Raw genomic sequence first — 13,029 nt, forward strand, 5'->3', positions numbered from 1 at the left:
CTTTCTAACTGTTCTCCCTGCTTCTACCCTTGCCTTGTTATATGCAGGGTGTTCTCAATACAGTCATCAAAATGTTCATATCAGATCAATCCTGCAACCAAAATCCTGCAGAGGCTCCTCATTTCATTCAGAGTGAAAGATAAAATGTTTACAGTGGCCTAGATGGCTCTTCACAATCTGGAATCTCATGATCTCTCTGCTCTTGTTGCCCAGTATTCTGTCCCTCACTCACTGTTCCCCAGCTGCCCAGGTCTCCTTGCTGGTCGTCCAACAAGGCGTAGATACACTCCTGACTTAGGCACTCTGCACTGGCTGCTTCCTTTACCTGGAATAGGCATGCTTTCCCAGACCTACCCATGGTTAACCTCTCACAGTCTCCAAGTCTTTGCTTAAATCTCACCTTCTCACAGAAGCCTATCATCACCATCTTATTTAAAATTGCCATCTGCCCCTCCCTTCACACTCTTGACCTCCTCACCCCACAACACTTTCCCCTTTCTTGCCTTTGCAATTTTCACTTTCTAACATACCATATAAGTTACTTCTTATATGATTTATTGAATGTCTCTCACTACAAAAATATTAAATCTACAAGGGCAAAGATCTTTATTTTGTCTGTGAATGGACCTCAAGCACCTAGAATAGTGCCCAGACATAGCAGGCATCCAGTAAATATTTGCTGATGAATGATTCCCCTCATGGAGCTCTCCATCTTCCTTCTATTGTCTATATCAGTGATGTCCAATAGAAATATAGTGTGAGTCAAATATGTAATTTTAAATTTTTAGTAGGCACATTAACACCAGTACTTTATACTTTTTATGTAAAACTAACTTTAATGTTTTGCTATATATTAAAATATATTTAATAATACATTCGGTAATTTTTATTTATTGAACATTAAAGTTATACTTAGTGGAAAAATATTTACACTGCTTCAGGTTTTAATTGAAATTAAATTAGAAATTCCATTCCTCAGTTGCACTAGCAACATCGAAAGTGCTTAACAGCCACATGTGGCTAATTGCTACCGTACTGGACAGTACAAATACAGACTGCTTGTTCCCCAGGTCTGCTGCACAATTGTCATATCCCTTCACCTCTCTACTATGTTAGAGTCATTTATTCTTTCTTGGTTTATGCTCCAGCACATCTCCCAATAACTTCCTGTGAACAAGTATATAGAAGGTAAATTTTCTGCTACATGTGTCACAGGCAATTTAGGCTTCTAATGAAGGAGCCTAAATTCCCCTTATTTCTGGCTAACAAAATCCAATTACGTTCTGACTGCAATGTGGCCACCTTCAGGGATAATTCATGATTTGTTAAAGCATTTCAAAACCCACCATATCACTTTACCTAGAGACTGTCATGTAATCTAGTTTTGGCTAAAAAGAAGCAGCCTGCTGTAGGAAACTTTGGGAAAGATCTTCCGCTCCCTACGACTTCCTTACTCTCCTGGTATACTCAGGCCTCTGAGGTTTGCTCAACTATCACCACCACCAGTCTGCTTTCTAGCTTTCAGTTTCTGCTGACATCTCTTCTATTACCATTTCTTCTTATCCTTTAAAAAGTGTTTATTGAGAACCTATCATGTTTCCGGAGCTATCCTAGGTGTCAAAGACATAGGATATCTTGTTTTTATTATCTCTGAGTTTATGTCTTTAAAAAAATTCCTTTGTGGTAATTTTGGTGGGATTTTAGGAAGAAAAGAGCTCTATAAAAGACATCATTAGATAAATTAAGAAAACTGGAATATGGTAGTTAGGTTAAAGTATTATACCAACGCAATCATACTGTGGTTACATAATATAATATCCTTATTCTTAGGAAATATACAGTGAAGCATTTAAGAGTAAGGGGCCATGATACATGTAACTTACCCTCAAATAGTTCAGAAAAAATAAAGCATGCAATGCACATATGCACATGATAAAGCAAACGAGAGAAAATGTTAATAAGAGGCTAATCTGGGTGAACAGAATGCACGTGGCTCTTGTACTACTTTTATTTGGGGGATTCTAAGTTTGAAATTATTTCCAAATAAGAAGTTTAAAAATGTATGATGTTATACTTTAGCCAAGGGAGCAGGTTTCATTAAACAGTGACTGGATTCCTTCAGGTATCTAATGGTCAGAATCAAAAGATTAAGATAAATTGCCTTATGATGTGGCCCTTTAAGAACAGAGAAGGTAATAATTATTAACTGCTTGTTTTTATTAACTGTTTTTTATTTTAATAAAAATAAGTTATTATAATTTTTAACAGTTGGTAATAATTTTTCATTACAACTGGATATTAACAGTTTTTTATTTTAAAATTAAGAAAAACATTATTTGAGAGAAAATGTTTGCTTTATTCAGTTTCTTTACTCCAGTACTACTAACATTTTAGGCTGGATAAATTTTGCTGTGTGGGGCTTATCCTGTGCATTGTAGGATGCTTAGTAGCATCCCTGGCCCCTGCCTACTAGATGCCAGGAGCACTCACCCAGATCTGACAATCAAAAATGTCTCCAGATATTGCTAAATGTATCCCGGGGGCAAAATCACCCCTGGCTGAGAGGCACTGATATAAATCCAACCAGAACAAGCTTTGCTCAGAATTACAGACCAGAGTTGACCAGTGGTTCCCACATATTAGCATATATTAGCATCACCTAGAGAGCTTGCTAAACTAAGTGATCTCCAATCCCAAAGTTTCTGAGTTAGCATGTCTGATGTGTGGTCTGAGAACTGTCACTTCTAACATGATACTAATGGTTTGGGGACCACACTTTGAAAACTACAGGGCTAGACATTTACCTGTAGACAAATTATCCCAAACAGGCATTAAAATTGAAAATCAAAAGGCTGAAATGTAAGATTTGCAAATCCAGATTTATAGAATGATGGCAAATATCACACAGATAAGAGAGTTATGAAAGGTTCCAGAGACTATCTAGCTCTATCTTTAGATGAGTAGCTTTTTTTTTTTTTTTTTTTTTTAAGTTCAAAAGTACTAAAAAGCTAACTCTGGAATTGACCCCTTCTGTGCTTTTCACTGGATTTGAGATGAGTAGCTTCTTAAAGATACACAGGTGATCCACCTTAGAGATATGGTGGGAACAATGAAATGAAAATGGGTCTAGTGGTGAGGACACACGGACTGTAGCTGGGAAGTGACATTTCAGGTGTTCTGTGAAACCTTAAGTCAAGTCATATCACTTCTCTAGATTTCAATTTCCTAATTGGGAAAAAAGGGATTTGGATTAGAATCTCATAGACTACTTCTAGTTTTAAAAATATATGATTAGGCCAGGTGTGGTGGCTCATGCCTTTATCCCAGCACTTTGGGAGGCTGAGGCAGGCAGATCACCTGAGGTTGGGAGTTCGAGACCAGCCTGACCAATATGCAGAAACCCCGTCTCTACTAAAAATACAAAATTAGCATGATGGCGCATGCCTGTAATCCCAGCTACTCAGGAGGCTGAGGCAGGAGAATCACCTGACCCTGGGAGGCGGAGGTTGTGGTGAGCTGAGATCGCACCATTGCACTCCAGCCTGGGCAACAAGAATAAAACTCTGTCTCAAAATAAATAAATAAATATTTTATATGTATGTATATATATGGTTATACTGCTAAAGTTGAGGGATAAGTAAATGGTAGTCTTTAAAAAATCTTTTAAGTTTTACATAAATGTTTGTGTACTTTTTTGAATATACGGTAAATTAAAAAATTAATAGTCCTAATATTAGTCTTTCTATGAGTTCTCCCTCTTTCTACTACCATGTAGCTCAACATAATGTAGACTATTAAAATACTAAAAATGCCTGTAACCTAAAGTCACTCTTACAGCCTAAGAGAAAGTTATACTTTTAGTTTGGAAATGTATTTCTTAAATATTTAAGATGTAAAATCTTATTTTTAATACTCCTTAATAAAATACTTTAAAATAAAATGCTTTAAAATAAAAATCATAAGACCTATATTAACTGAGTCAAGACAACATGAAATACTATGACATATAATAAAAATTAAGAGCCTATTCAATTTATGTAAATTAGATGAACTGTAAAATATAACATCCTTACCTCAACATTTCTAATGGATTTGTCTCATGAACTTGGTTGCCACACCTTGGGCAATCATTGCTATCTTCAAAGTGCTGAACAATACAAGTCTTACAGACTAAGAAAAAAGAAGACTTTAGGTTAAAATGCATCATATGAACGCTCATTTAATGTTAAACTAAGTGTAATTAGAAACAGACCTTAAAATTACCTACTACAAGTAGAATATCATTATTTAATTAAACTTCAAAAACCTTACAATTGTTAACACTGTAATAAAACCCAACTGAAATAAAAGTCAACTGCCACAAATAAAAAGTATACACTATTTTGCTTATTTTTTTCTTAAATACATTCACACACCAAATACTACTCTACTCATCATCATATTAAACTAAAAAAGCTGATGTATTTACACAAAATAGGTTTTTCTCATTTAAGGAAGGACAGAAAAAGGTAAAAACTAAGTCTGCATTCATTTTCTTTGCTAAACATTTATTTAAATGCAGCATAAATAACTCTTAATACAACTTGAGAGTTTTCAACCTGTTTGCATTACTTTTATTGGCAGGGTGCTCCAGGGACAAACTGGGAGTTACAATGGACTTTGCTGGCCTTGGCAGAGTGTAATGAGTTTCTGCTCATAGGTACTATAATTCCATGGAGCACAAAGTATGAATAATGGTATCAAGTTTGGACAAAGGCATGAGGTACATTGGAAGAATGACTGAAAAACTGACAGGGATAAATAAAATTTCAAATAAAGATTCTAAACAAAGACAATGGAAATATGACTTGTGGATTTGGGGCCACAAGCCTATATAGCCCACATTTCCTACAAATACTACTAATCTCTCTGGCTATAAATCTCTCTCATCTTTCAACTAAGCTTCTACTACACATTATGCCAATGTTTTGCCCCAAAATTTTAGACAAAATTTACAGTACCTGAGCTATAAAATATTAATTCAGTTCCTCATCCCAATACTCCTTCTCCATTCTATTACCCTGTATAACCTGAAGTTTTCACATGGCATAGATTGGCTCTCCTACTCCCCATTCACAGCTGCATTTCAAGCTACTTCTTTCTCACTCCTCATGATTGACACTATCTAAAAGTTTACCAAAATGATTGGTCAAAACTAAACACTAGGATTCTTACAAGTGAGATTAGGTTTGAAAATCCGAACGTATCACACATACTGGCCAAAGCAACAATGGTCATGGAAGAACTCTACCAGGTATCCAATTTTAAAATCATTTAGTACATACAGAGATTAGCAGAATTTCCTTTTGTTTATTTATTCATTGATTCAATAGGAATTTACTGAATGCTAGACATTATATTAGGAGTTGGGGATGCAGGGGCCAACAAAACAAAGCCCAAATTCTTATGGAGCCTATACTTTATTTAGGAAGGCAGTCAAATAATTTTAGTTAGTGATAAGTGATATTTTTACCTGCCTGCCCCTCCGCCTCCAAAAAAGAAGGTAGAGACAGGGTGCTGGGAGGTGGCAGCTATTTTAAATAAAGTGATCAGGATAGGACCTCTTAGCAACCCCTAAGTTGGTGACATTTGAGCAGTGTTTTGTTGGATGAATGTACCTGAATCCCGTACTCTCTACCTCTTTTCACCATTACACACAGCTATTAGGATAACATTGCCTTCACGATAGTTCTCCCAAAATGTGGGTAAAAGACAGTACCAAAATAAATAAATACCTTAAAAAATAAAACCTTAAAAACCTTAAAAAAATAAAAAGCTTAGATATAAAAAGCTTAGCCTAGACCTATTATGTAAAATTGAATACTTCGCCTTCTTCCCAAATTTCTTGTCCCCAAAAGGGTTTCTAAATGTCTTCTCAAGTCAAAATAATCTTTGGGAAGAGAGGACTGCCTTATTATGCCATGTTGAAGTAGAACACAGAGAAGCTGAATTCCTTCAGAAGACTGCTGGTATTTGCTCTTTTCCCAGGGATGCTAGATAAGTCTCTGAAATTTGGGAAAGAGGGAAAGAGGAAAAGAAAGAAAGAAAGAGAGAGAGAGAGAAAGAGCGAGAGAGAGAGAGAGAGAGAGAGAGAAACAAGAGTGGAGGGATTTTAAAAGCCTCCATTCTGACATGGAGCTCTGATCCTTGTGGTTCAAAAGGTTTATCATACTCAACGGGTTGGCAATCCTTGGTTGTCTACCAGGCTTGACCAAATAGAGAGGTATGTGACATGCCCAGAACAAGTCCTCACCCGGATCAGCCAAAAAGCTAAGGGTAGGACCCTATCATCCTCTCAGAAGCTATACTCAGCTAGGCTGCTCATGAAAGAGTTGTAGGGCTCAAGCATCCAAAGGTGCACACATTAAAGAGTAAAGTTATGCTAATTGCTTAAGGTCAAAGCAGCCCCAGTACCCAAGAACAGTGATGGGGAATACTAATCTATATTCTAGATCTGGACTGCCCAATACAGTAGTCACTAGCCACATGCGGCTACTAAGCATTTGAAATGTGGCTAGTTTAAGTTCAGATGTAATGTAAGTATAAGATACACACTAGATTTCAGACATAACAAGAAAAGGTAATCTCAATAATTTTTATATTAATTACATGTTGAAATGACAATATTTTAGACATTGGGTTAAATACATTATTAAAATTAATTTTACTTGTTTCTTTTTTAGTGTGGCTACTAGAAAATTTTAAATTATACACATGGTTCACATTTTATCTCTACTGAAGGGTGCTATTCTAGATGGAGACAGAATCCCTCCTATCAAGAGGTGAATTTATTTTCACACCAACAACTGAGATAGGGTATCTTATTCCACTTTCGCTGGTGAAAGGAGGTTTCAATAGGCCCAGTCACCTGCCTATTCTGGTGAATGGCAGCACAAAGACCTAAATCCAGGTTTTCTGATGTGAATTTTTGTTTGTTTAGTTTTTTTAGATGGAGTCTCACTCTGTCACCTAGGCTAGAGTGCAGTGACATGATCTCGGCTCAGTGCAACCTCTGTCTCCCGGGTTCAAGTGATTCTCCTGCCTCAGCCTCCCTAGTAGCTGGGATTACAGGTGCCCACCACCATGCCTGGCTAATTATTTGTATTTTTAGTAGAGATCGGGTTTTGCCATGTTGGCCAGGCTGGTCTCGAACTCCTGGCCTCAAGTAATCCACCCATCTTGGCCTCCCAAAGTGCTGAAATTACAGGTGTGAGTCACTGCACCCAGCCTTAATGTGAATTTTTGAAAACTTTTTTTTTCAGAGGCTAATACCAAAAACTGTTTTTCCTGACAATGTTTTTTTTTTCAGATAGTTCTAGTAAAAGACAACTTTAAGATGCTGAACAATGTAATATTCTGACTTGCTTTCTTTTTCATTTGGATGGTTTGGTGGTAGTTGTCATTATTGTTATTATCATAGTTAACACTTAATGGGTTTATGTACCAGGCATTATCTTAAATATGCACATGTATTCAACATATTATGTCCATGTATATCCTAACCAACATGTATTTAATCCAATACAGTTTAATAATCTAATCCTTACTACATTCTTATTAATTAGATAGCATTTGGCCTCTTATAAAAAATTGAGTAGAGAATTTAAGCAAGTTGTCTAAAATTATGAAGCTAGTAAGTGGTTAAACCCAATAGTTGAATCCATTTTCTTAACCAAAGTATGTGTGATACATTTTCTTCACACTTTATTTACATAGATCTACAATATATATAAAAAGAATGTCTTATTCCTTATTTTAGGAGCCTTAAACATGTCTAGTTGTACAATTAGATCTCCTTTTAAACAGTCTATAGCCCTTTTCGTAGTTTATTTGTTCCTTTAAAGAAAAAAATCTCTAGAAGATACATCTCCCACATGGCTTTTAAGAACTGTTAAATAAAGCACAACCTTATGTAAATTAGAACCTGAGGAAATCCAGGCTTGAAGTTCGGTGAAACTGGGAAAAAGTAAAATGAAGATTTGGTTTCCCTTAGATGCTTAAAAAACTTCTCATTACTACAAAACTCACCTCTAATTCTTAGTTTATAATTTGAAGTCCATACTAGCAGTACAGCACATTTTTAAAATATCTTAAAGATTTAACGCCAAACTCTCTAACTGCTCAACCGCTGTAGTGGTTAACCCAATTGGTCCAAGAATGATGTTAAAAAGGTCCTAGTCTAAGGTTAAGACTCTGTATGCAGACCAAGTACAGTCTTCATTCTCAACAGCTACTCCACACAGATTCTATACCCATAAGAAACACCTGGGTCAGAAAGGGAGTTAGGCTCACCAAAGATGTCCTCAGGTGGGAAAACACTTAAGCAACAACTTAGCTAACATTTAATGAGCACTAACCAAATATCAGGTTTGGGCTCAGAACTTTGTATGGATTATAGTATGGACAGTTACTATCCTCCTTTGGCAAATGAGGAATGTAGTGCTGGACAGCCTGAGTAGGCTGCTCCCAGCTGCACAGCTGTGCAGCAGAGATGGTATCCATCCCCGGGCTGCGCAGCTCCAGGCCTAAAATCCAAGCCACTATGCAATGCATCCTAGAATTAATAACATTTGGTCCCTGGCATCAAAATAAAAAATTCATATAATATATATATACTTATTATTTATTATTCTTTCTTTCTTTCTTTGAGACAGAAAGAAAGCCTGGTCATCCAGGCTGGAGTGCAGTGGCATGATCATGGTTCACTGCAGCCTCAAACTCCTGGGCTCAAGTGATCCTCCTGCTTCAGCCTCCTGAGTAGTTGGGACTACAGGCATGGGCCACTGTATTAGTCCGTTTTCACGCTGCTGATAAAGACATACCTGAGACTGGGCAATTCACAAAAGAAAGAGGTTTATTGGACTTACAATTCCAAATGGCTGGGGAGGCCTCATAATCACGGCAGAAGGCAAGGAGGAGCAAGTAACATCTTATGTGGATGGCAGCAGGCAAAAAGAGAGAGTTTGTGCAAGGGAACTCCTCTTTTTAAAACCACCAGATCTCATGAGACTTATTCACTACTCATGAAAGACCTGCCCCCATGATTCAATTACCTCCCACTGGGTTCCTCCCGCAACACATGGAAATTGTGGGAGTTACACTTCAATTTGAGATTTGGGTGGGGACACAGCCAAACCATATCAGCCACCATACCTGGCTAATTTTTTTTTTTTTTGAGACGGAGTCTCGCTGTGTCGCCCGGGCTGGAGTGCAGTAGCCGGATCTCAGCTAATTTTTTTAATTTTTGTAGAGACAGGATCTCGCCACATTGCCCAGGCTGGTCTCAAACTCCCGCAATAAAGGGATCCTCCTGCCTCAGTCGCTCAAAGTCCTGGGATTAGCCAGCATGCCTGGCCCTTTATATTTACCTAATCATGGACATCATTAAACTTTCACCTCATGTTTACTAAGTGAATTCCCTACTTTTACTATTTCTTAGATTTGAACTAGGTTGTTGGACAAATTAATAGAGAAATGGCCACTGCATTATCTAAAGTAGTGGTTCTAAAATTTAAATGGGCATCATGATCACTAATTAGAATTTTTAAAGAATTGACTCACAGGCTCCATCCCAGACCAATTAATTCAGAATATCTAGGAGATTAGCACCAGGACTATAACTCTACAACACCCTCTCACGGATGCAGCCAAAAGATAACTGGGAAACACTGGCCATGGCAGCCGAGGAGGTAGTCACAAAAATCTTACTGACTAGTACCATTGTTAGGCTGCCGATTCCAGGATTTGGCTCTCTGCTAAACCATCATTAGAGGTCACTTTATTATCACCATTAAGAAACCACTATGACAGGACAAAAAATAATTAAAGAATTTGTGATCGATGTATTCTCTCCCTATAATGCAGATATACATGAAAAACCAAGGTAGTATAGCATAGTTGTTCCAGATAATCTTGAGGCAGACTGCCTAGGTCTGAATCCCAGTTCTGCCATTAGGCAAACTACTTTGTGTTTCTGTGAACAAAGGAGATAACAAAGTTACCTATCTCACCAGGTTCTTGTGAGGCTTAAAGGAGATAATAGATATAAAGTTTACTGGTTTACAGTGTCTGGTAACTTCTAAGTATTCAATAAATGTGAGCTCTACCATAAATTAGATCACTGGATGAGCATAAAATGATAAGGAGAATCAGCATCAGAATACTGAATAATACCAGACTGTGATTAGTTTGATGCACTAATCATAAATAACGGATATCATGCTGATGGAACTTGAAGTGCCTATCATTCACTGGTATTAATTCCCTGCCTCCATTTCTACCCTAGTGATAGTCTTGCAACTCAAGTTTGAAGTTTAAGACACATTGCTTCACCTGAATAGGAAGAGCCTATCTTTTGTATGTAGGACACTTCTTTTACTGGGTTAGGGTGAGGTGTGTGTCCAAGATTGACCAATGCTTTTCTATTATGCATTCTTTCCTTCGCTTTATGTTTATGTTAAAAGTAAATATATGTTTAAATTCAAGTACAGTCCCACTGCTCTAGAAGCTATCTTGCTTTGTCTTTTCCCAATTACTTTGCATATAGCTGTTCTGATGCACTATTACATGTTGATTTCATAGTTGAACTATTATAGAATTATCCTATTTCCTATTTTCAAGTTCTTGAGGGTATCTACACAAAAGGTACAAGGTCATTTGTTGTTGCTATCTTAGACGTATGTGTGGTACCCCCAGGTCTCTTATGTATCACAGAGAGTGAGCCTCCCAGCTTTGATGTCAAAATATACAAATTTCTGCTCTTGAGTGCTAATTCTGCTATCACTGGCGATAAAACAATAATAATATTTTCTCTCATGTATTTAAGTGTCTTCATTCATTAGTAATGCTCTGTTTATTAAAACTGACCAAAGGCTGACTTCCTTTGCTAAAATCTTTTGGATGTGTCATTATCTGTCAAGTTAGAATATTTTTTCTTCCTTCCTTAAGCAATTCACAATCTTCATACACATTTCTTGATAATGCTCATTTTATATACATTTTTGTCTTGAAAACTCTTATCTGTTAATAGTTTATAAGTAAACTGTAGTCATGTTCAAAGAGAAGAGGCATCAGTTTCCTGCTTTTGATACCTATTCTTACACGTGAAACTAACACTAATTTTAAAAATCCAGAATAGCTGTAATTTGCTTCCATGCATCTTCTTGTTTTATTTATATAATGAACTAATTTTTCTCTTGTTATGTATGTGTATGTATGTATTTTCTCTTATGTATGTGTGTGTATGTATTATATGTATTATATGTATCTTATGTATGTGTGTGTATGTATTATATGTATTATATAATGTGCCATATATTGGCACATTTCTTTCAAAGGCCTACATGAGTTGCAATTTCACAGAGAACCCTAAGGACAGCATTATCTTCTACTGAGTAGAACACTTTATTCTTTTTTTTGCTAAGACAAAGCAACAGGCAGTAAAGCACACCTTGCCTGAACAGGGTTAGGAAACAGCCTGGAGGGTTAAGCATGGTCTGGGGATCTTAGACTGAGGAAGCCAGGAGACCCTGAAAGGTCTACGAAGGTAGAAAAGGTTACCCTACTTCTGTAGGTTGACTTGTAGAGTCGAGTGGGACCCCCAAGGTCATAGAGGCTGGTAGTTCAGTGAGTGCTGCGATGGCCTCATTCCCCTTCTTACCAATATAAATTTCATGATCAATCAAAATAATCAATTCCTCACACATACCCTTGATAGTATCACTCTTTTGTACTTCGACTCCCCTTCCCCTCTCTTCTTTGGTCATACTTGCTTAAAACTCTAATCCTGGCTAACTCTATCTCTCTATGTACTCTGCCTCTACAAGACTACAGTGGAACTTTGTGAAAGAAAAGCACGCAACCATACTGACTGGTCTCTCACCTTACATTCACGACCATGAACCTCAAGTGAATCCTTCATCTGCCAGGCTGTCATACTCAATGCCCCAAGTCCATTACGCTTCTTGCCAGTATTTCATACCTTCTCCTCTCTCTTCAAACCCCTCAATATATCCTCCTCCATCCTCACTCTCCACTGAGGACCTCACTTTCTACTTTACTGAAAACAAGAGGAAATAAAATAACTGAAACAAACATAACTTTTACCACCACACCTATTCACCTACTAGCATCTATACTTTGTGTTCTTGCCTGTTTCCAGAACTTCATGTACTTATCTAAAGCCATCCTCCACCCTATATGCCAGATCCTGTCACCATGACCTAAGAACATTGATCCAGTAATTGTCCCCTTTCACTTACATCTTTTGCCATCTACTGAAGATTCTTAATGACATTTAAACATATTTCCCCAGCTCAAAAAGAACCCATAAAACCACTTCTGTTGACCCTACTTCCCTTATTAGCTATTTATTTGCTTTCTTTTGCAGTAAAACTCCTTGAGATACTGGCACTTATTCTCTTTAATTCATCTCTTCCCATTCTTTTTTCACTTTTTCTTTACTTTATTAAGATTAAATACTTATGTATTCATAGTATAATATTCAAAACCAGAAAACAAAAAATTTTCCATCTGCTGACATTATCCAGACTTTTGCTCCTACCACTCCATCGAAACTGCACTTGAAAAGACCACCATGACCTATGCATTACTAAATCTAGAGGTCTATTCTCAACCCCATCTTACTCAACCCACTTAACACAGTTGATCCCACCTCCTCAACACTATGTGTTTACTTTGCCTTCTAGGACCCACTCTTCCCATTGTCCTCCTATCTCACTCATTTCTCCTTTTCTTCCTGATAAGTAGTTGACACACTGGTACTCCAGGGCTCAGCCCTTGGTCCTCCCTTCAAACTTTCATTGTTTAAATAATGATCCATATGCTGCTCATTCCAGGAGTCATAAGTCCAACCCTCAAATGGACATGTCCATTTTAATATGTTATAGCTTACATTCCTTTTTCTTTTCATGACCCACATATAATTCATTAGCAAATATGAATTTACCTTCAAAACCTATTAAGATTCTG

General features: G+C 37.1%; 1 protein-coding gene across 6 annotated transcripts in view; it reads right to left on the bottom strand.

Annotated features, from left to right (window-relative positions):
• PCGF5 (polycomb group ring finger 5) overlaps positions 1-13,029 on the bottom strand; it is a 119,308-nt gene that overhangs the window by 38,308 nt on the left and 67,971 nt on the right. For all 6 annotated transcript variants that reach the window (XR_002524371.2, XM_017963103.3, XM_003903988.5 and 3 more), the window contains exon 3: positions 4,074-4,170. Coding sequence is in view for 5 of the 6 variants with exons in the window: in XM_017963103.3 (XP_017818592.1) it covers positions 4,074-4,170 (97 nt within the window). In the remaining variant the exon portion in view is untranslated. The remainder of the gene's footprint in view (positions 1-4,073; positions 4,171-13,029) is intronic.

This window comes from Papio anubis, chromosome 11 (genome assembly GCF_008728515.1).
Source record: "Papio anubis isolate 15944 chromosome 11, Panubis1.0, whole genome shotgun sequence".
In the NCBI taxonomy this organism is placed as follows: Eukaryota; Metazoa; Chordata; class Mammalia; order Primates; family Cercopithecidae; genus Papio; species Papio anubis.